General features: G+C 41.8%; 1 protein-coding gene across 2 annotated transcripts; it reads right to left on the bottom strand.

Moving 5' to 3' along the window:
* Window positions 1-548: 548 nt before the first annotated feature.
* On the bottom strand, window positions 549-16,249 carry ZNF330 (zinc finger protein 330). Of its 2 annotated transcripts, XM_014950040.1 has the most exons (10): window positions 16,064-16,249; window positions 11,334-11,463; window positions 11,038-11,057; window positions 10,848-10,918; window positions 8,640-8,719; window positions 7,397-7,523; window positions 6,537-6,641; window positions 3,525-3,571; window positions 2,322-2,439; window positions 549-1,288 (listed from the first exon to the last, which is right to left on the bottom strand). In XM_014950040.1, exons 2-10 carry the CDS (start codon window positions 11,451-11,453, stop codon window positions 1,011-1,013), a joined length of 966 nt encoding a protein of 321 aa, XP_014805526.1. In that variant the 5' UTR covers window positions 11,454-11,463; window positions 16,064-16,249; the 3' UTR covers window positions 549-1,010. The 2 variants fall into 2 exon arrangements, with proteins under 2 accessions (XP_014805526.1, XP_014805527.1); XM_014950041.1 differs by lacking the exon at window positions 10,848-10,918 and having other exon boundaries at window positions 16,064-16,081.
* Window positions 16,250-21,762: the final 5,513 nt, after the last annotated feature.

Here is a 21,762-nt window from a genome sequence, read left to right on the forward strand (position 1 = left end):
TTGGTAATTAACGTGTTGATTTTCAAATCGGAATCAATGCAAACACTTCTGCAAGTGTCATCTCAGCTCAGGTGTGCTGATCACTTGCCTTGTACCGGCACGTTTGCACAGCACATTATTTGAATCCTGTATTTTGAGCCCCCCTGTGTGTCTTCTCACCTTATCAATTCCTATACAGGGAGTGTTTCCTATAAATTATTTTTCTTTGTAATGTGTGCAGGGAAAAGAGTTGAAGGCTTAGGCAAAGAAGAAACCTGTTTCCTTTTGATCTAATGAGAAATTGTCTCAGATGTTAGTGGCAGAGAGGATACAACGACATTTTTATTGCAATAAAGTTTTTGATTATCTGGGGTGCACTTGTAATGACTGCATATAGTCCCAGAGATTAATATCTGATACTAAAAATGCTGGAAAAGTAATGTTAAACTATATAGAGAGCTACACTGATCTGCTTTACCTGTGTGCACAAGGAAGTTATTTTAGGATCAATTTACACTTTGTATACAACCTGCTTTCCAACTATTCAAGGAGATCAATATTTATGACAATTCATTAGAGAATGCAGTTGATTTTTATTGTGCAGAAGAAAAAAATGCGGTCACCAACCCACCACGACATTAATTTTATGAAAATGGTTAACAAAACTGTTGTAAAAAATAACTTAATTTTTGATGAGCAAATGGAAAGAAGTTGTACAGCCCTTCCACATTCCTGCATTGATAGGGGGAAATGGCATTGAACCATTATACTTAGTAACTCAAGGACGAAAACACTTTAGTTGCTTAGGGGGGAAAAAAAAAATAATTCTTGTTTTCTCCCCTAGTCCCAAATGCAATATATGTTTATACCAAAAATAATCTCACCTGGAGTTACTGCAGAAGTCCCACACTCTTTTCTTTCTAACTTTGATATGTAAGTACCTGATAGAGCTATCCTACTGGCATGTACACAACTCAGGTGAAGCACTGCTTGGCTCCTTCCAAGTGTTTTTAGCCGCCAGCACACTAAGATTAATCCTCTGGTTCCTCATAATGTGCATACCCACTAGCATAGGTCCTTCCTAAATTCAAATTGCTGAATACATCCGTGGTCTCAGTATCGGAATCCTTCCCTCCCTCATCGTTGTCATCTTCATCGTCGTCTTCTGCTTCATATTCATCATATTCATCCTCACGGTCACCTGCATCTCCAGCCTTGCTGGAGGAGAGGCTCTTCCAGTAGGCATCGTAACCAGAAGCTCCATCTGCATCTTCACCTCCAGTCTGTCGGCCAAACTTCAAAGAGCGCGCTGCAGGCAGAGAAAAAACATCATGTTCTCAACCCTCAACAGCAATTTAGGCAGAGCATCTGACACTTCTTTTCTGTCCTTTTCTCACTACTCAGCTAAGGGCATTCAATGTTGGTCAGCCTTTTTCTAAATCTGACATTTTCAGATCTAATCCTTCATCAGACAGAACCTTTCTGCTACACACAGTCTGTCCCTCTGCAGCCAACTCTGTATAAGCAATAACTGCCCCAGGGTATGACTTGGGTTTTGGGATAAACCTTTGGAACTCCAGCTGAGAAAAGCTGTAATTGGATGGGCTTTGCAGACACAATACGTACTGTACTGAAAAGTGCTGAGGTAGATCAGATGCACATCATCAAATCACACTTTGAAATTCATTAACCAGCTTCTTGTAGATTAAATAAAGGCTTAAGCCATTATTTTTTTGCAATTTTTCCCTAACTAAAATTTCTAAGTAAACAAAAGCTTTAGTTGTGTTGGAATCAATTAATGATTAAGAATGATCTAATCAATGCATACAAATAAAGGGGGATCTAATCAATGCTTTCAAATATTTAAAGGGAAGGTGCCAGGAGGACGGGCTGGTCTTTTTTTCAGTGGTGCCCAGTGACAGGACAAGAGGAAATGGCCACAAACTTGAACATTAGAAGTTCCACCTAAACATGAGGAGGAACTTCTTCACTTTGAGGGTGGCAGAGCCCTGGCAGAGGCTGCCCAGGGAGGTGGTGGAGTCTCCTTCTCTGGAGACATTACAAACCTGCCTGGACAAGTTCCTGTGCAACCTGCTCTGGGTGGACCTGCTTTGGCAGGGGGTTGGACTAGATAATCTCCAGAGGTCCCTTCCCACCCCATGTGATTCTATGAGAGACTGCTCAATTCTAGGACCAAGAAACACAAAGTTTTTTCCCCAAAACAAACACAGCAAAGCTTTGCAAAACAACTGAAAGTAATTGGACTTTACTCAGTGTTGCTGTGCAGAAAAGTAGTCACCAGTGGTGCTCGCACAGCTTGTTAGCTAGAGAAGAAGGCTTACTTGACATGCTCAGATCCTTTGTCTGCTGGGTTTCATGGCCACACTTAGGGCAGGGAGGCTCTTTTCCTTTTTCCTGCTTGAAAACCTTACTACGCACATGATCATCACAAAAACAAGCCTATGGGGTGAAAGGAGAATAAAAAGGCTAAATGTTTTAATCGCAAAGCATAGTCTTCAGTAAGATGCAAGCAAAAAGGTATCTAACAACAGCAGGATTTTCTGGTTGGGATTAAATTTTAATGAGCTCTGTTTGCACAGAGCAGCCACTCCTGTGCTGAACACAGTTTCGTGGCTTCCCGGGGAAAAGGCTGGATAGAAGTGCAGAGAATCAAGTAGAGAAAGTGACAGGGTGAAGGAGTGTCCTATAGCACTGCCCACAAGGAGCCTGGCAAGCTTTGGTTTATGTTAACAAGCTTAAACAAAATACAGTCAGAGGTGTTTGCCAGAACATAGCTATGCAGTGAGGTGAAGGCAAGAATGAGAGATTGAGATTTCACACGTTGAGCACCAGGGTGCCAGTGGAGATATCTGGATAAAGGAACAATTTGGAACATGAAATGGATGCCATGGGAGACTGCAGAGAAACATCTGGAGGGTAAGCAGGGTAAGACCAGGCAGTGAACCAGCACCCAGAGAAATCTGGGCAATGCTGACGATGAAGCAGGTGGAACTTTTTATACAAAATTACTTCTGAGTGTGTAAAAGCAAAGGCCTGACATCAACAAATTTGCCTGTGCGTGTGTAAAACTGGATTAGCTGTGGAGATTATTTCTATTGGATGCAGGCTGCAGTGTTTTCTGGTCAGATCACCACTTGAGTGTTTTAAAAAGAAAAAAAAGAGCAATTTTAAAATTTTTCTTAGTTCTACACTGGATCAAAACACATTCCACAGCCTTGGATTCTGTTCAAGACCAAGGATTTGTTTTGTTTGTGGTTTTTTCTTAAAGGCCCAAACATGGTATGGCCCCAATTAAAATACAGAGGGCCAGACAAAGCGAAGGTCACCTCACCTGGCATAAGGATGCACAACACTGGTTTGTGGCTAACAGGCAAGCACAGATAAAAGCTCTTTGTGCCCCAAAAGTCTGCCCCCAGGCTCCAGAAACTAATAGAGGAAGATGTGACAAGGCTTGATACCGGTCTTGGAGGCTAAGGAGAACAAGTCTAAAATCACAGCTACTTGCAACTGTCTTTATTCTTTACCTTACAACGCAGGCATGAATGTTGCCCAAGCCTGTTACAGGAAACACCTGTTGGAGAAAATAATCAATACATAAAATTCAGTACTTGGAAACTGCAGATCTGTGATGTTTTAAAACCTTGTAAAAGTATGTAATAATGTAATTGAGGCATTTATTTCTAATTCCCTGAAACAACTGCAATTTGGCAACAGTCATCATTCATTTTACCATACAGTACCATTTTACTAGATTTTTTTTTTTCCTAAGCCTCATTGCAGTAATGTAATTTGACACAAAAAGTAGAAGATGAAGAGGGGAAAAGGTTTAACTATTTCTTGAGTTTCCAAACTTTTAAAAACAGAAGTTTAAGAATCAATTGGGTATTAAGTGATCATCTTGCTTGTCCTTTTCTCACAATTTCAAAAGAGGGAGTGCTACAGTCACTTTTTCATTTTACCATACAGTACCATTTTACTAGATTTTTTTTTTTCCTAAGCCTCATTGCAGTAATGTAATTTGACACAAAAAGTAGAAGATGAAGAGGGGAAAAGGTTTAACTATTTCTTGAGTTTCCAAACTTTCAAAAACAGAAGTTTCAGAACGAATTGGGTATTAAGTCATCACCTTGCTTTTCCTTTTCTCACCATTTCAAAAGAGGGAGTGCTACAGTCACTTTAAACGAAGCCACGGCAGCCCTTCCTAGCTCTATCCCATTTAAATGGGATGTGAGAACTTAAAGCTTGCAAACTTCCAAACCTAGAACAGTTCTTTTGTTCTGTATTGCACACAGCTTCATATGAAAATCTACCTAACTGTGTTAAAGGATTGTAGCTGGCGTATGAGCTGTTAAGAGCAGAATTGGTGCTCAAAGTCTTGTCTTGAAGCTTCAAACTGGTTTCTTTACTCCACTAGAGGGAGTACAGTAAAGGCCACCACACAGGAACGGGCAGCAACTCGAAGCTGGCTGAATAGTTGCTTCTCCAGAAGCTGTAATACATATTTTACCAGACTTCATGCAAGTACTTGTTCCCTTCCATCCTGCCTTACCCCTGTGACGCCAAAGTTTTTAAATTTAAGTAATAAATATTGTGAGTTTTCCATGTGAGCAGGACAGCCATGGGATTTGTGCTCTGTCATGTGTTTAAAGATGGAATTGGAAATGCTAATGCATATATATTCAAACATTTCTGGAGTATCTGCACTTTAAAAAAAAACTTCTGTCAGAAATTGATGGAAAGTAACAGAACCTTTTTCACAGCTAGTATGGGATTTAGGCTACAATTGCACGACTGCATTCAAAGTTCATGTATTCTGTAAAAGTTCTAGTTTCATAATCTTCTTACCAGCCACTGACAAAAATCCTGCCTCTCTACCAAGCCTGCACTGTGCCATGAAACATTGAACACAATGAAATCCCTCAAAAAAGCCATTTATCCATACAGGGTGTGACATCACATCTGTGAATTCAAAGCTTCTAACAATCACTGAAAAAAACATTCTTGTGGAACAGCTGTTGCTGCTTCAATATTGCTATGCAGGAAGATATTCTGACAGAATACATCAAGGGAAGCTAATCAGGGCTTAGAAAATAGCTGGCTGGGAAAAAAAACAATGGCAGATGAAAAGGAGACAGGAGATTTCTGAAGAGACAGAATGTAACACTGAGATCAACAAATACTCTGAATTGATATAAATCAATTAGGACATGAGATTAGTCAGTTGTGAAGAAAACAGTCTTATACGCGATAAAGAGCCCTTTGAGTTTCTATAATAAGGATTGAAAATGTTGTAATAGTCAAAATACATGCATACAAGTTTTGGAAAGCTTGTCTCATGGGATAAACCAAACAGTGGTGGGTAGAAAAGAAATACTACAAAAGATTCAGGAAGAAATTCTTTCCTGTGAGGGTGGTGAGACACTGGAACGGGTTGCCCAGAGAAGCTGTGGCTGCCCCATCCCTGGAGGGGTTCAAGGCCAGGCTGGATGGGGCTTTGAGCAACCTGCTCTGGTGGGAGGTGTCCCTGCCCAGGGCAGGGGGGTTGGAACTCAATGATCCTTGAGGTCCCTTTCAACCTTAACCATTCTATGATTCTATGATTAGTTATTTCAAACTAATAATAATAATTTTGTTTGTGTTTTGGGGTTTATTTTTTTAAATACCCTTGAATTTTCTTTGTTTCTGCCAGAGGTGAGTAGTGGAGTAGCAAAGTCAGGCATAGCCATCACGTCCTCTCACAAACAGCAATTTCAGTTTTGGCCACACAACTAATTTTAGTTCAAAAGGACACAAAGTCTTCAGCTACCTGTTTTTTACTCAGTAAAAGTGGACACGTATCAACATTTGATACGTTACTGACACCTGTCCCCAGCCCACTGGTCAGTGAAGGAACTAATGCTGAACTGCTCTGAAAGAGCACTATTTTTGTTACCTCCTCCTGGGCTCACCGTGTCCCATGGAATGACTCACTGCCTCCTGAGTCACTGCCCTTCCCCAAGACTTGTTCCTTTTGCAAAAACAACAGATGCCAACCCTTCACCAACACACAGGCCCTCCACAGCAGTCTGGGAGAGTTTAGCCAGACTAACACAGGTGGTATTATTTAGGGCAGCTATTTTCTGTGAGGAACAGGTATCTAGAAATAGCTCATCACACGGTCAGAGGAGTAGAAGAGAGCTCCTTCTTGCCTGCAGAGCTTTGTGAGGTGAGAAAGCAGCATCAGCAGTTCCAGGAGTTTTACTGGCAGCCCTGCAACTTCAGAGACTGTTGGCTCCTGCAAAGGGAACTTCCCATGGGAAGCCTATGAACAGCCAGAGAGGGAAATGACACAATATTGCATGGAGGAAGGTCAGAGGGAGAAGTTCTAGTCTAGATAACTGGATATCAAGAGCAGGCACATAAGGAACAGAGGCCCTTTCCTCCAGTGGTGGCAAAAGCTATTTGGAAAAGGTCTTGTAGAATATTCTGGAGCACAGAGGAAGCAATTGGAGAGTCTGCTCAGCTGTGGTGAACAGGACTGTGAATAACTAACTTACATTTAAATGTCTCTGCTTCCAAAACTTGGCAGCTGGCTTGATGTTCAAACTGATCATCTTCACAGAGGAAGTTGTGGCAAAAAGAGCAGGCAAATATTCTGCCTCCTGAAAGATTTATCAAGGTAAAATAATCATTAACAGGCACAGGCATCAAGTTCTGCTCTGCAAACAATTTAGGCAGTAGTTTTGACTGAAGACCAGTTCTCCCTTCTATCATAAATGCTTCAACAGAGTCCTAAATTAGACACTGTCATCCACGTAGGCAGTGGAAAATACCATGTATCCTACAATACATGACAGCATAAATATACAGCAAGTATTACTTCTAGTCCTTTCCTTCATTTTCATTTGAATATGGCATCAAATATTTTTCTTAAATCAGATCACATTCTCTCTCATCCAGTTTCCTTCCCTCCCACCCCCTCACCCCTGATGCACACTTGAAACACTTAAAAGGATTCCACAAACCAAGATCATTACAGTTTGCTAAGCAACTGGGAATCCAAATACCTGTACTAGCGCAAATGAACGGAGTAGGAATGGCAGAAAATTGGGTTGACAACCTGATGCAGTGCTTAATTATGTTAAGCACTCAGCTGATAGGGCAGGTAATACTTTACATAACCATCCCTGGGTCAAGCACTGTGTGTTCTTGAGCAGGTTGTTTACGTTCCCCGCTGCGTAAGGTCTATTTTAAAAATGGGGAGAATGCCTTGCTTTGAACAAACTTACTGCAAGGTCTAATCAGTGAAGATTAAGAATGTTATGTTAAGAATATAGGTATAATAACATAACCAATGTGAGGAGAAAAGTATCGTTTTGATTTTTTTTTAATTTTATTTTAAGTGTGAGCAACTTACCGTGGTCCCAGACGCTTCTTTCACACTCAATACACTCTGCATCTGCCAGAGGGCAGACACAGGCGTGTGTGCTGAGACACTTCCTCCCGTGACACACCCAAGCTTCACAGAAGTCACAGATTGCACCCTGCAATCACAGAAAGCTATCACTTTGGGAATTCTGCAACACCTAGAGAGAGACTCTTATTCTGTAACCCTGAGTGTATACAAGTATCCACTCTCTCAGTAGGTTCATTCCAGTTGAGCAAGAGTTGAGCAAGAGTACTCATGCGTACTCCTATCAAGCTGCTCCACTGTTAATCTTGTTTGGTTTATATTAATTTTTGCAGGATTAAATATTATGAAAAAAAACCTCATTTTCCTCCTTCTCTGTTTTTTACACTCCCTATCTTAAATGTTATGCATGACAATTGTGTCCTCCAGCTGCAACCTGAGATCCATGATAACAATGTTCTGGGAAAAATGCAGTTTCAAAAAAGATGTGAAAAATGCCACTAAATTTTTACAGCTGAAATCACTCATTTGGCTTTTAAACCAAGCTTTGCAGAGAGCAAAGATCAAATAACTCATTAGAAATAAGTTAGACTCTTTAATTTTCATTTTGATTAAACTACAAGATCTAGACATCAACTGTCCCTTAATTGTAGCACTTAAGAAACTTCCTCAGCCCATACGTAACGAGCTACCCTGTGCATTACATGCACACAAAACTAAGAAAACAATGGTGAATCCAAATTAATTGTTGATGAAAACACTGCATCAGTGAACACATGGAATGAGCTTAGGAACTTCAGACTGAAAAGGCAGGCTGTGTTGCTGAGAAAAGCTGACGGCCAACTGGGGGCAGAAACTGGACAGATTTAGTCCCCACAGCACTTAATCTGGAGGTTATAACATGTTCTCTCTTGCTTTTCAGGACAAAGCAATTAACTTGTCCTTCTAAGAACAAAAGTTCAAAGGCCAGAAGCTATGATTACCTCTCCTAAGAGCCCAGATTATATATATATCTTTTTAAAATAAAATCCAGGATGCATGCCAGAGTTTGCGGGGGTTGAATCTAAAAATGCAAAATTTAGGTTTCTAGTATAAGGGAAAAATCAGTTTGTGATGGTAAAATGGAGGGGGGGATGAAGAGTCTTGGCATGGTACATTCTCTCATTCAATTCTGGTTTAATTTTTTTTCAGAAATATTTGCATAGAACAACCTCATAGTGCAAAAAAAGCTGTAATTTTGTATACGTACCACCATTGCTAGGCCAGTACTGTACACACCAGCGTGTTTTATAACACAGTCCGAAGATTTCATCATACACTTGGTTTTTCCTGTTTAAAAAAAATAATAAGGCAAACAACCAGAAGAAAATTACATAAAAATCAAAAGAATTTAGAATGAATGTCCATGTAAGAAGCAGTACTTTAACCGAATGCCTGTACTTAATTGTAAATCTAGGTAAAAATAATGCAGACAACTGTCTGCAACCAGCAACCCACCCTCACCTCTCCCTTAGATCAAATTAATTATTGTCTGTTTTGAGCCAAAATCTCTTGCTCCAGTGCTGAGATAATGCGACAATGTGTGGTCTTGCTATATGTTTTGAGGCATTGGCAAGAACTTTAAATGACAAAAAAAACCAAAGAACAAAAATTAAGGTGAAAGTTAAGCAATGACTTCTTTAAAAATTGTATTTAAAACTGCTGCTAGTTCTGTGCCACCACAAAAGCAGAATTTACTGTCTAAAAGGCTAAGGCCCTCTGGGGGAAAAAAAAAACCCACACATGTACAGCTGATTATTTAATTACTTATAGGTACTTGGATACTTGTTTTTTTGGTTGGTGGTGGGTGGGTTGTTGTTTTTTCTTTTTTAAAACTATGTAAGAGATTACTTCCTAGACTAAATAATTCCCTTTAAATGCAGGTGACAGGTGGGAGAAAAAGCCACAGTCTGCCCTTAAAAGTCATTCTGACACAAGCAAGCAGTTAGGGTGACAGCTTTCCCCTACTACTTGCCTCTGACATAAATACCTTTACTAGAAAGATCCACACTCCGTATGCAGTTATACAAGAGAAAAAAAATACAACAAAAAAACCCAACTACAGTGGAGCTTTATCAGTGATTTAAGCTGCCCTGCCCCAGACCCCTTTGGGGTCTCTGTTACTGCTTGCTTAGAGAAACAACAAAAGGGTGCTCCCTGCAAACCCATTCAGGAGCTGACAAAACCAAATTGTACTCTGAAAATGTAATTAAATCCCAGTATGCAGCATCAGCAGAGTTTTCTACACCAAACAGTACTTGGAGGGTGAGGAAAGACTGGTGGTGGGCTGAGCTGGGCAACATGAGGTGGTGGGAGTATTATGGGTTCTGGAGCACTGAAGTACAGCTACCTTGTTCAGGGACTTCTCTAAGATAGATGCTGTTGGTTTACAGGGCTATCCCCAGTGCTTGATTAAGCACAAACTGCTCTAATGATCTTTGGCTTGGAAAACCCTGGGACTCAATTTTCTGGTTATTAGGAATGCTCTTCCTCCAGAAACATACTGCAGATTAAGATAAATACAACACGCAGCAGCCACCTTCACGTGTGTATTACAGTGTAAGACAGACAGCATGTTTTTAGTACTCGACTGCCTGATGACAGAAGGAAGGTTTATGAAGGATGACACGCTGCCATCACACCGTAACAACCCGCCTTCCAGAAATGTTCAATATCTGCAGATCCCAAAAAAGGCACTGGAAGCTGCAGACGTCAGCAGCTCTGAGAGTTAAACTGCAAAACAGCCCAATTGCTTAACAACAAATCGAAAATCTGCAGGGATGTGTTGAAACAGTAAAACAACAAAATTCACCTCAAAATAGGAAATGATTATTACGCCCCTGCAAGTAAGCAGCTATTAAAAAAAACCAAAAAAGGCCATTTTAGCTTGATTCAGAGCCAAGTTCTGTCACTAGGAGTCTTCTGACTTCAAAGCATCAGCCCTCTAGCACATATAAACAACATGAGTAGCATGTTACATTACAAAACCATGCAAGGTGAATAATGTACTGTTGCTATGATTGATATTAAACTGATCAGAAATTATATGTCATCCCAAAAAAGCAGTATTTATTGACACCTTGCTGGCAGTCAGAGCCTTTTAAACTTAGCTGTTGTTAGGAAACACACCCAAAAGACATTCTCAATCTTAAAAGGCAGCAAGACACATTACTCCAAAGAGCAAATACTGAAGACAGGCCCCTGACCCAGACGTGCAAACCTCTGGGGGACAGTGGCATTCGCACCAGGGCATGATCAAGCAAGATCTCCTTTAAACGAGGATATTCACAGCAGTTTAAAAAGAACCTACTCCAAAAATCACAAAGGTACTTTAAGACAAAGGTACTCTAATTGCTGAGAGTTTAACAACACAAATGGGACCGAGGATAGCGTGTTCTCCTTCATTATTTCTACTTACCGCATTGTGCACAAATGGGTAATTTTTGAACAGAGTTACAGAAGTAACAAAAAGCTCTATTCTTCTGTCGTCTAGGCATATGGAGGGGGAAAAAAAAAAAAAAGGCAAGCAAGCATTAAAAAAAGACCTGTAAAATACTTGAAACCAATTAATATTAAGCTACTGAGTTTAGAAGGGGAAAAATACTCACCTTTGGCACTTATCACATTCCTAAAGAAAAGAAATAAAATACTGCTAATTATTTTTATTCTAAGGAAAATACATAAAATTTGCAGACCCCGCAGGGACTCTGAATTAAGTTCTGATTAGGAACCAAACTTTTTATTCAAGTATTATACCTCTGATGCAAACGTAACCTTAAATATAAAGGAAGGATGGTAGGAAGAATGACATTCTAATGGCATTAAATACAGTCAATGTATTATCACTGGTTTTACATACTTTAAAATCAAGTAGTATGATATAAAAAACTTTAGGTTATTTTACCATTGAAGCATTACAAGGATGTTTGGCTAAATCTATGTTAGCTCTTGAAGCCCTTATCTGCTTTTCACGTTCACGACGGTTCTCAGCTTTCTTACGAGCACCAGTCTTCTTTTTAGGCATTTTTCACTATCTGTGAGGAGGGGAAAAAGGGACATATAATGAATGCATGCACGCCTCTGAATGTCAATCCATGGATATATGTGACACATCCAGCACTAAAACTGCATCTTGGAGTTCCCATGTTAATCACACTTCATCTCCATTCGTTTCCTTTTCTGAAAGTTTCTTTTCATACATAGAATAAGGAGCCAGTCCCATAGGAAGAGTCATGTGATTGCACCAGGAAGAATCTTGTGATCTGGAAAGGACTTTGCTGTTTTAAATGTTATGCTTAACTATCTTTGAAGTGTTTTGCCTTAAAAACCACCACCAACAACAACAAAAAACCCAAAACAAACCCCACTATGTTTATTAGGTTGGTTTGTGATGGGCCTCTCTGATTTTGGTTTGCCTTGTCTATTTAATAAGGCCAGTATTTGTCTCATTTTCTCTCGCTTTTCTCTCTTCTCATGCTCATTAACTACTTCAATCACTCAAAAAGCACTCTTCAGGTAAGCAAATCGTGGTCTACTGCAAAAATGCAAATTTCACACTTCATGAAGGCTTAGAAAACAAAATGTCATTATATAGATTTCAGAGCTAGGACAAAGGGGATGTTTGTACTGCTTATTTATCATTCTAGCACATGAGCAATAATGAAGAGATGAGGACACGTTGCTTTGAAGGCACCACTGTTTCCCAAGAAGGGTTTACACTAATTTAATTCCATCTGGTTCAATGTGTGTGTCTATTTTAGCATTCCAGGAGGGAACCAGTGCAATACAGTGGTGAGACCGTCAGGCACTCAATCAGACCACTGTTCTCTTGCCATCTCTGCAGTACTCACATATGCTTACTTTACTCTGTGTTTATAATAGATTAGGCAAGTATTATCCTAACTTCATGAAATGGGCAACGCAGAGATTATTAAAGGTGTGGCCTGATGTTAAAATTTCTCTTATTAACACAGGCACTCAAGACAGACACCCTTCCGGATGCTCCATCTTTATCATCCCCCCATTTCTGCAGATGTAACTGTTCTTGGCATCATGTTCTAAATCAGACATAGGTTAAAAACAAAAGCAAAAAGCCCCTAAAGCTCAGATTAGCTCAGTCTGACAGGGGAAGATAATGAAAGGGGCAGCAGGGGTATTTGCTTGGCAAGCATGGGAATAAGAAAGCAGCCAAGGAAGAGGCAAGGACCTCTCCACTGACAAAAAAAAATTTGCCTTATTTAACATAGTTCTAAACAAACACTCCCTAGTCTATGGACCAGATGGACACGCTTCTTCATGCTGTAGCTACCAATCCACGCTTCCTTGCAGATGACAAGATGGCCAAATTCTCGGAAGCATTTAGCTTTTATTTTGGTACCTCACCACAGCGCTTCTGTTCCGAAAACCTGGCCTCTCTAGCAAGTTTCCCCAACATACATTGCATTGCACGACTTGCCCACAGTTCTTTTAGCTACAAGCACACCTCATGGTGCTCCTTGCTCTCCCTCTGATTTCTTAAACTGCAGAAACAGACTTTCAAACAACTGATAACTAAGACTCGAGTGTCATCTTAAAATCTCAATCTCCGCTTACGGAATTTGAAGAAAATCAGGACAGATTTGGGGCTTGGCACAAACCAGCCCATGTGATGGGGCAGCTCTGCCCAGCAAGGTTCTGCTGATTCCAGTAGGTCTATGTGTGGTTACTGGGGCCACTGGCAGGAAGAAATGGGAGGTACCTGCTCTCCCCAGCCCTAACTCCAAGCAGACATGTGGACACGCGTGCTGGCATCTGTAAGGAGAACTGCTGCTCACACGCAGTGAACTGTAGCAGCTTAAGTTTGAAAGAAAAATTAGTATTTTTGTTCAAAAGGTCTTATAAAATGAACCCAACAATCCTAACTTTCCCAAACAAAGAAATATATTGCCCTGACCAAATTCTAAAATTTGCTTTTGATAGCACACATAAATCAGTTTGCTCACCCCGTAGCATTTTGCACCATGTTTAAATCGTATAAGTGTCATATTTTGTAGTCAAAATTGTATTGCTGAGCTGCCTGCTGGCAACTGTCATTATTCTAGAGCGTGACATTTCTGACACTGGGAGTCCAATATGAGGTTGTATACTAATTTTCAAACTGCTTGAATGCCAATTTAACAACAGAATCTAGTGGTTAGTATTATACTTTGACAACTTCACATGACCTCATAATCGAAAGCACCAAAATGACAAACTGTTTTCATGAAAAACACTGTCTCAATGACTGCTGAAGACAGAGATTATGAGAAATCTTTAAGATGGTAGTCTTTAGAGAGTTGCACTAAAGTAAATAACAAAACTGCGATGCCAGATCCTTTTAACAAAGCTGTCAAGTCAATCCAGGCTTTCAAACAACATCCAACAAACAACATCCTATAGTGGAATATTCTACCATTCTTTCTGCACTTCCGCTTAAGATGTTTGTTGTCTTTGCCCTGAGTTCTACATTTTTAGGGGATTTACCATCTTTTTATTTTCTGACTAGAGCTTAATAATGTTATGGTGCCAGAAATTATGATAGTAAAAACTTTTAACTGCAATTCCTTTCAAATCAGAGTACTGCACCTTTTAAAGGCACTAAATAGTATTTAAAATGCCTCTGCAGCGCGTTCTACTCCACTTCTGGTAATGCTTCTGCAATCTGAGGCTGATGGATGACCCAAAAATGTATTTAGGCGCCACAACACTGTTCCCAAATGCTCAGACAGGAAAGACCCAGTGGAATCAGTCAGCAGTCCAGCTTCCCTGCAGACTGCATGGGTGAGAAAAGTGACTCTGGAGGACCTAGAACAACAGGCCCACTTATCAAGGAAATGCCTAGTGAGCTACTCACTTAAGATCTACCTGTCGGAAAGACAGTGTGAACCTTTTGCTCAAACAGAGTCTTTTTGCTGAATGCAGAGACTTATGGCCATGCTAGCACCCTCCTTTTCATCTGTGATGCTGTTGTAAGAGAAATTGCCCAGGACACAGTAGGTCCATGCCTGGTTCCCTCCTCAGCCCCAGAAGGTATCACCCCACGGCCCCACAGAGCGTCCAAGCTCCCAAACTGGGAGCAGCTCTACATGAGGGGTTTTTCTCCATTTTAAGTTTTCCACTTTGGAGCAAAAATGTTCCAAAGTGACTGGATCAGAGCAGCAGTGAGCATGACTCTCCAGCTTAACGGCTGACACTGTGGCAAAGCAAGCAGGGGGTTCAGATACCGGGAGGCAGTGCAGAGGTGAGAAGTAGTTCAAAGGAAAAGTTCCAAAATGTCTCGCGTGCGCACTGGGTCCCCAGCACTGTGTGTTTTGTTCTTTAAATTTTGCTCACTGTTCCTCGCCTGCTGCATTATTTGCTAGGGTAAACACAGGCAAGGGCAGGAGAGTTCCCACCACAGCTCCTGTGTATTTTACCTGATGGGTGTGCTCTGTAAAATACATAAACAATGTCTGGCATCTAAATTCTGTTGAGGTCGTACCACGCTTATGCTATTCCCCCCCACCCCCCCTGGCTGAAGGTTGTCCTTGACGAGTTCCCAAAGACGCGCACAAAGTTTGCAGCAGACAGGAAAGCAGATTGCAGCAGCAGATTTCTGGATGTTCTGTGCTGCGCGCGCCGTTCCCTTGCGTCATATTATCTTGTCTTATGCGATATGCTAAGCACCCTGCTGTCACAAGTCTAATGAACAGCTGTAACGAGCCATTCATTCGCGGGGCAGAGGGACTGTCGGGTTACTCTTGTCATGCCAAGCAAATACCAATAACAAGAGGCTTTCTGTGTTTTCAAGACTTCTTGTACTCGACCACCAAATAGTTTCTAGATGCGTCAAAATGATTCAAAAGAGGCATCAGGGTAAATTTGCTGGGCCGCATCTGATTCCATTCAGAATTCAACGTAATCTCTTTTACTGCGTTAGACGAGATTACGATGCTGAGGAAAAATCTGGATTAGCTGTATTTCATACTTTACGTCACTCCAGCCTGTGTTTCCTTCTAACTCTGAAATAATTTTCAGTGCTATAAGGTGGGGGTGGCAGAGCCCTGGAAGAGGCTGCCCAGGGAGGGTGTGGAGTCCCCTTCTCTGGAGATCATCAGGACCCGCCTGGATGCCGTCCTGAGTGATGTGCTCTGGGCAACCCTGCTTTGGCAGGGGGGTTGGACTGGATGATCTCTATAAGGTCCCTTCCAACTCTGACAATTCCGTGACAGTTTTCAAGGCACCGTGCTCTCCATGGCTTTGCTCCCATCTTTTTAGGAACAAGGCGGTGGAGCAGGGCCGCTGTGCAGGTGAGGGCCCGGGGGGTTTCCTCAGGCAGGGGAAAACCTGACCAAGGCCCTTCCCTGGAAACGCCGCCTCATCCCCCCTCCCCGGTAAGGGCCCCGGTAAGGGCTGCCAGCGTGAGGCCGCCGCTCTCCCTCACCGCCTGGTGCAAGGCCACTCTCTGACAGGCCCCACAGCACCTCAGCTTTTCACAAAAAAAAACCCACGCGTACGGCGGATTTCCCCTTTTCCGTCTTTTACCTGATTTCTAGTATTTTTACCTCAGTTTCCCCCCGCCTTCCCCCACTCTCCCCACACACACACCCCCAACCCGTGTCGCGACGCGTTTCGAACCTGGCCCCTGCCGCGCTCCGTTAAACCTCGGCACTTTTCTCTAGGGAAGCCAGCGGCCGCTGTGGGTTGCCCAGGCGGGGAAGCCGCCCCGGGGAAGGTCGGGGGGGGAGGCCGGGGCCGGGGCTGCCCCTCAGTGCCCCCCGAGCCCACCTGCCTCCCGCCGGCCTGCGGAAGCCGGAAGCGGCGCGGTGCGGTGCGCTGCCCGGCCGGCCCCGCGCGCCGCGGCGGGAAGGTTCCGAGGCCGGTCCCCTCAGGCCGCCTCAGGTTCCCCTCAGGCGCCCCTCACCGGCGGGCAACTGCCTTCTCCCCTCCTTCCCGCCCCGTCCCGGCGGGGAGAACCGCCCTACGGCCCGGCAGGCAGCCGAGGGGTGTGAGGGGAGGCCGAAGGGGCAGACTGGAAGTAAATGGGGATGGGGTTGAATATGAGCAAGGCGGCCACCAGCGTCCCAGCCTGTGTCAGGAATAGTGTGGGGAGTAGGGCTAAGGAAGTGGTCACCTCCCAGTCCTTGGCACTAGTGAGGAGGCATCTGGATGACTGTGTCCAATTTTGGGCCCCTTACCACAAAAAAGACGTTGAGGTGCTGGAGCGGGTCCGGAGAAGGGCAACGAAGCTGGTGAGGGGTCTGGAGAAGAAGTCTTGTGAGGAGAGGCTGAGGGAGCTGGGGGTGTTCAGTCTGGAGAAGAGGAGGCTGAGGGGAGACCTTCTCACTCTCTCCAACTCCCTGAAAGGAGGCTACAGAGAGGTGGTGGTCAGTCCCTCCTCCCAAGTAATAAATGACAAGAAAAAATGGCCTCAAGTTGCACCAGGGGGGGTTTGGATTGGATATTAGGAAAAACTTACTCACCAAAAATGGTGTTGAGCATTGGAACAGGCTGCCCAGGGAAGTGGTGGAATTGCCATCCCTGAAGGTATTTAGAAGATGGGTAGATGTAGTGCTGAGGGACAGGGTTTAGTGATGCTTTTTGTCATTGTTAGGTTGATGGTAGGACTCCATGACCTGAAAGGTTCCCTTCCAACCTAGATAATTCTATGATTCTATGGGGACTTAGCTTACTCACCAAAAATGGTGTTGAGCATTGGAACAGGCTGCCCAGGGAAGTGGTGGAATTGCCATCCCTGAAGGTATTTAGAAGATGGGTAGATGTAGTGCTGAGGGACAGGGTTTAGTGATGCTTTTTGTCATTGTTAGGTTGATGGTAGGACTCCATGACCTGAAAGGTTCCCTTCCAACCTAGATAATTCTATGATTCTATGGGGACTTAGGGAGCTGGGAAGGGCTCTGGGGCTCTGTCTGATGGGAGGCTAGGAGAGAAGCGAGTGCCAAAGTAGCAAATCTGCTCTTTCTCCGTGGGTTGGACATAAAATGGTTGGGAAGCGAAAAAGGGCATGATTTCCACACTGCAGGGAAAGGTGTCACCAGAGCTTTGGAAAGAGACGTCATATCAAACGGTACATACATGGATACCAAAGGTAGCACTCTTAAGCAGGAGTAGTTAACACCTGTGTCTTGTGTACTACTAAGCACTTGGTGTTAGAACACAAACTGCATTTGCATGCACTTGCATCTTCTTGGATTAAAAAAAAACCCTCCGAAGTGTTATATCCCCATAAATGTCTGTGTCCTGAAGAGAATTAGCAAAATTAAATCTGTTTTGGTGTTATTTAGAGGGTCCTAGTTAACATAATCTTTCTCCTCACTTAAAATTAGCTGTCGGTTTCACTGTATTTGGGAAATAATTGAAAAAGTTTTCATAAGCTGTTTGCATGGATGTTACTGTTTAGTACCGTTCCATCCTCAAATTTTGTTTGCTTTCACGGCGATTGCCACACAGCTTTCACCTAACAGAGACCAAACGTTAGAGCACAGTAATTGCAACAAATAGTTATGATTTTATTTGAGTAGGTTCGGCACCTGAAAAGTTCTCTCTGAAATCTTTCATTAGTGGCTCCATTTGTTTTCAAAATAGTGTTTAGTCTTAATGGTAGGGATAGAATGTAGCTTGAAAAGGGAAATAATATCTGTACTGTAAAAAACCCACCCTTGTACACAGCTCTGTCTCACCTGAGTGTATGCAAGCCATACTTTGGCACAGATCGAGTTGCCTTTCAGTTTCAGTCAGAGTTCAGTCTCTTTCTCAGCAATTTCTGCTCGTTTCCCAACTCGGCCACCTAGAGGTCTGTAACCTAGTGGTGTTTGCTTGAGTTCTGCAAGAGCTGTGAGCTCTGGAGTGTGGTTTGGTTGGCGCACATGAAAGATACTACATAAGGTGTGAAGGACTATCAACTATGCGGTGAAACAGCTGTATGGACATGCTGGTCCCTTTTTTTGTATGTTTGATGAGCTATTGCTTAACTCCTCCTCGTAAATAGCATACGACATCACTACAAACATAAGCAAGTCTTTGATTCATTTTCATATCAAAAGTTCTTCCTACAAGCATATTTATTGCTCTTGTGCATATTGCCTAGAAAACTCTTTGTGAAAATCATTAGATGATGTATCGTATAGATATTTAAATTAAATGAAGATGAGTGCAAGGATCACAAAGCAGTTACATTCCAGTGTATTTCATAGTCTTTTGCCTAGGAAGGGTTTGATTCATATTTCATATAAATAAGTCTAAGGGCACTGTTTTATTTCTCGTGTGCTTTGATCATCCATTTACTCAGGTGAGGAGGCCGTAATTGCTTCTCGTTGTACTTGGTCATCCATTTCTTACTGAAAGTAGGCTGCGAGTTAAGGAATGTGATTTTGGCTTAATGGGAGAGGCAGGTGTTCACTGGCCACCATTGCTTTTCTAGAAAAGCTCTTTTAACTTATGGGAGGCCAGGGTTGTATCTCCCACAATAAATTGTTTGCTTGTCATGCTTTTTCCTTTGAGATGTAATCTTCATGCTGGTTAGTAAGACATACAGAAAATAGCATTATTGTTTAAGACAAAAACTCATGATGAGTTCATGAGTCAAGTACTGGACATTTCCCCATCATAAGAAAGCATGTGGAGAAGTCATTTTTAACTATTGTCAGTAGCCATGGCTACATGTTATTTCACTAACAACTTAAGTAGAAAATATGATCTTTTTTGAGACCTTAGAGCTTTTTTGTGTTATTCTCACTTTTCTTAATGAACGCCATTAGTCATTAATATTCTTTTATTCTGGTTGTGACCATTCTAGTCTGTTTCAGTCAGCCATGACTGTAAGAACACAATGATGATATATGATATAGCATTGCTAAATAAATGCAAACAGAATGTTTTAATCTATTTTAGAATAATTATCCTAGTCAGCTAATCTACTTTCATGAATGAACGGAGCTGTTCAAGAAAGAACTCGTATACACCCACAGACGTGACGATTGTCCTCTCATTGGGCAGTTTTACATAAATGAACACATGAGAGAAAAAGAGGGGAAAATCTAGAAAAAACCCAGGGAGAGAGGCAGACACTAAGATTTTTATCTTAGTTTCACTTAGAATGGCAATATTCTGGGACAGGTAGAACCTTCATATGCAGTCACACTGAACTGTGCTGGATGGCAATGAAACATTTTTACCGCCTTTTGCTGTTTTAAGCAGTTATTTTATTTTATCCCGTGAAACTGTACCTGCCTCGATTATGTTCCAGAAACCACCCTCTAGATGGCAGGAGTTAGTCAATTCATTCATGAGTAGTAAAATCTCTTATTTTCAGAACCAGTAAAGTGGCCTGGGGCTGTTAATACAAGTGAATAAAAAAAAATTAGATGAGAATAGCCAATTTAGAGCTTATAGAATTTCCATTAGCAATACTAGACTACTCTCTGGGGAACTATTGCAGACTCTTGTTGTTTCAAAGATACATGCAGAAAGTAGTGAGAGTCACCCTCATTTTTAAAGGCGTTTTCAGTGACCTTTGTAAGAGGAGCCATACAGTGTGTGTGGCTCTGAACTATCATCATTCCACATGACCTTGTAGAGAATTGAACCTGTCGTGTTTTTGCTTAATGGCCACTGTCTGTCTAGCTGAGAAAACAGGACAAGACTCTGTGAGGGCCTCCCTACAATTGGCTGACAAAGGTATTTGTCTAGTCAAGAGCTTGCATGACTGCACAAGTATTGGTGACTCTCTTAACCCTAAGCTGAGCTACCTGCAGAGTAAAAGCTGTCGACTAGGGAGAAGTGGAAGGCACTCTTGCAAACTCAATGATGCAATGGCAGCAGAGCTGTCTTGGTTGGTATTTACATATTAAGGCATACCCTGCAGCACGCGTTGTTCTTCGCTCTGGCTTTAGTCTGCTACACTGCCATCCATCTCATAAAGCTAGTTTTACTTATGCAAAAGGCTACAGGATGCTAATAAATCAGAATCCCTTTAAACTAAATTGCTGTCCAGTGAAAATTTGGGCAATCTATTTCCTCCTGGCTCCCTTTTTTGTTCATGTTTTGGAGACGTGTGGCAGGGCAGAGCAGTACCACTATGGATTACGTGCTGACTGCTGGCCAGGTACACATTTTTAAGGTGGTAAATTCACAAACATTTTAAATGGGAATAATTCAGTGAAAAGAAGTGTTGAGAACAGTTGTTTGAGTTCTCCAGTGACAAAGCTGAATAGTACTATTGCAGCACAGTGTACCGGCTCATGTAGACAATAACCATCTTCAGAATTACCCTACTCACTCCTCCATCTGCTTATCTCACAGACTTTCTTCCTTTCCAGTGAGGGCACATGTCAGGGATGGACACTTATTTATTCCTACTACTCAATTAATAACAAAGGATTGATGCCACCTCATTTCTACTATTGAAAATTATTGAGATCAGAAAGGAAAATGAGGCAATAAGGCATGTGCACAGCCTCTATCAGAATGGCAACATTCTGGGAGAGATAGAACCTTCATATGCAGTCACACTGAACTGTGCTGGATGGCAATGAAACATTTTTATCACCTTTTGCTGTAATATCTCAGTCCCTTTAAAGATACAATAAAGCATGTTAACTGTCAACTTGAAATAAATACTGACCTAAGTTGTTGTAATTTACTTTTAATTTAATACACTGCAATTTCTTTTTCTCTGAATAACATGCTTGTTCTGATCTAATTAAGCCCCTATTGCCTACCTGCCTATTACCATAATTATCTTCATTATTGCAATGTCTCCTTGCAGTATTCAATATGTTTGACTCCCTGGGGGCTGCATTGTAAAATGGGTGCAGCATATACCTTTCTAACTGACCTTTGAAGTGGCATACATCAAATTTAATTTGTTTTTAAATCCTGGCCTTGCAGCAACTGACCTTAAAAGTCATGTCAATATTTGTTTGATGTAAGATAATTTTGTCTGTAGACATTTATCCTTGCTGATTTAACTACATAAAGAAAAGAGAAACAAAGAAAAGAACTTGAGGCAAAAATCTTTACTGACGTCTACTGAATTGGCATGTTCAAATATAATATTTTAAAATAGGCCACCTTGAGTTAAGTGTTGGAAAGATTTTTTTGTGTGCATATTTTCTTTCCTCCCTGCTATTATAAAGGATGCTCACGATCATTAGTCTTAGCCCTGGAAAATTATTGCCCAAGAAATTTCTAAATGGTTATTTTGTCTGGTCAATGTTTGTGAAATGTATCAAAAGGGAAAGGAAAAAAAAAACCAAAGAAAGAGAAAAGCAAAAGAGAGAATTTGCTATTACATGAGTCCCTTATCAGAGTCCTGA

Source organism: Calidris pugnax, unplaced genomic scaffold, assembly GCF_001431845.1.
Source record: "Calidris pugnax isolate Ruff unplaced genomic scaffold, ASM143184v1 scaffold42, whole genome shotgun sequence".
Classification (NCBI taxonomy): Eukaryota; Metazoa; Chordata; class Aves; order Charadriiformes; family Scolopacidae; genus Calidris; species Calidris pugnax.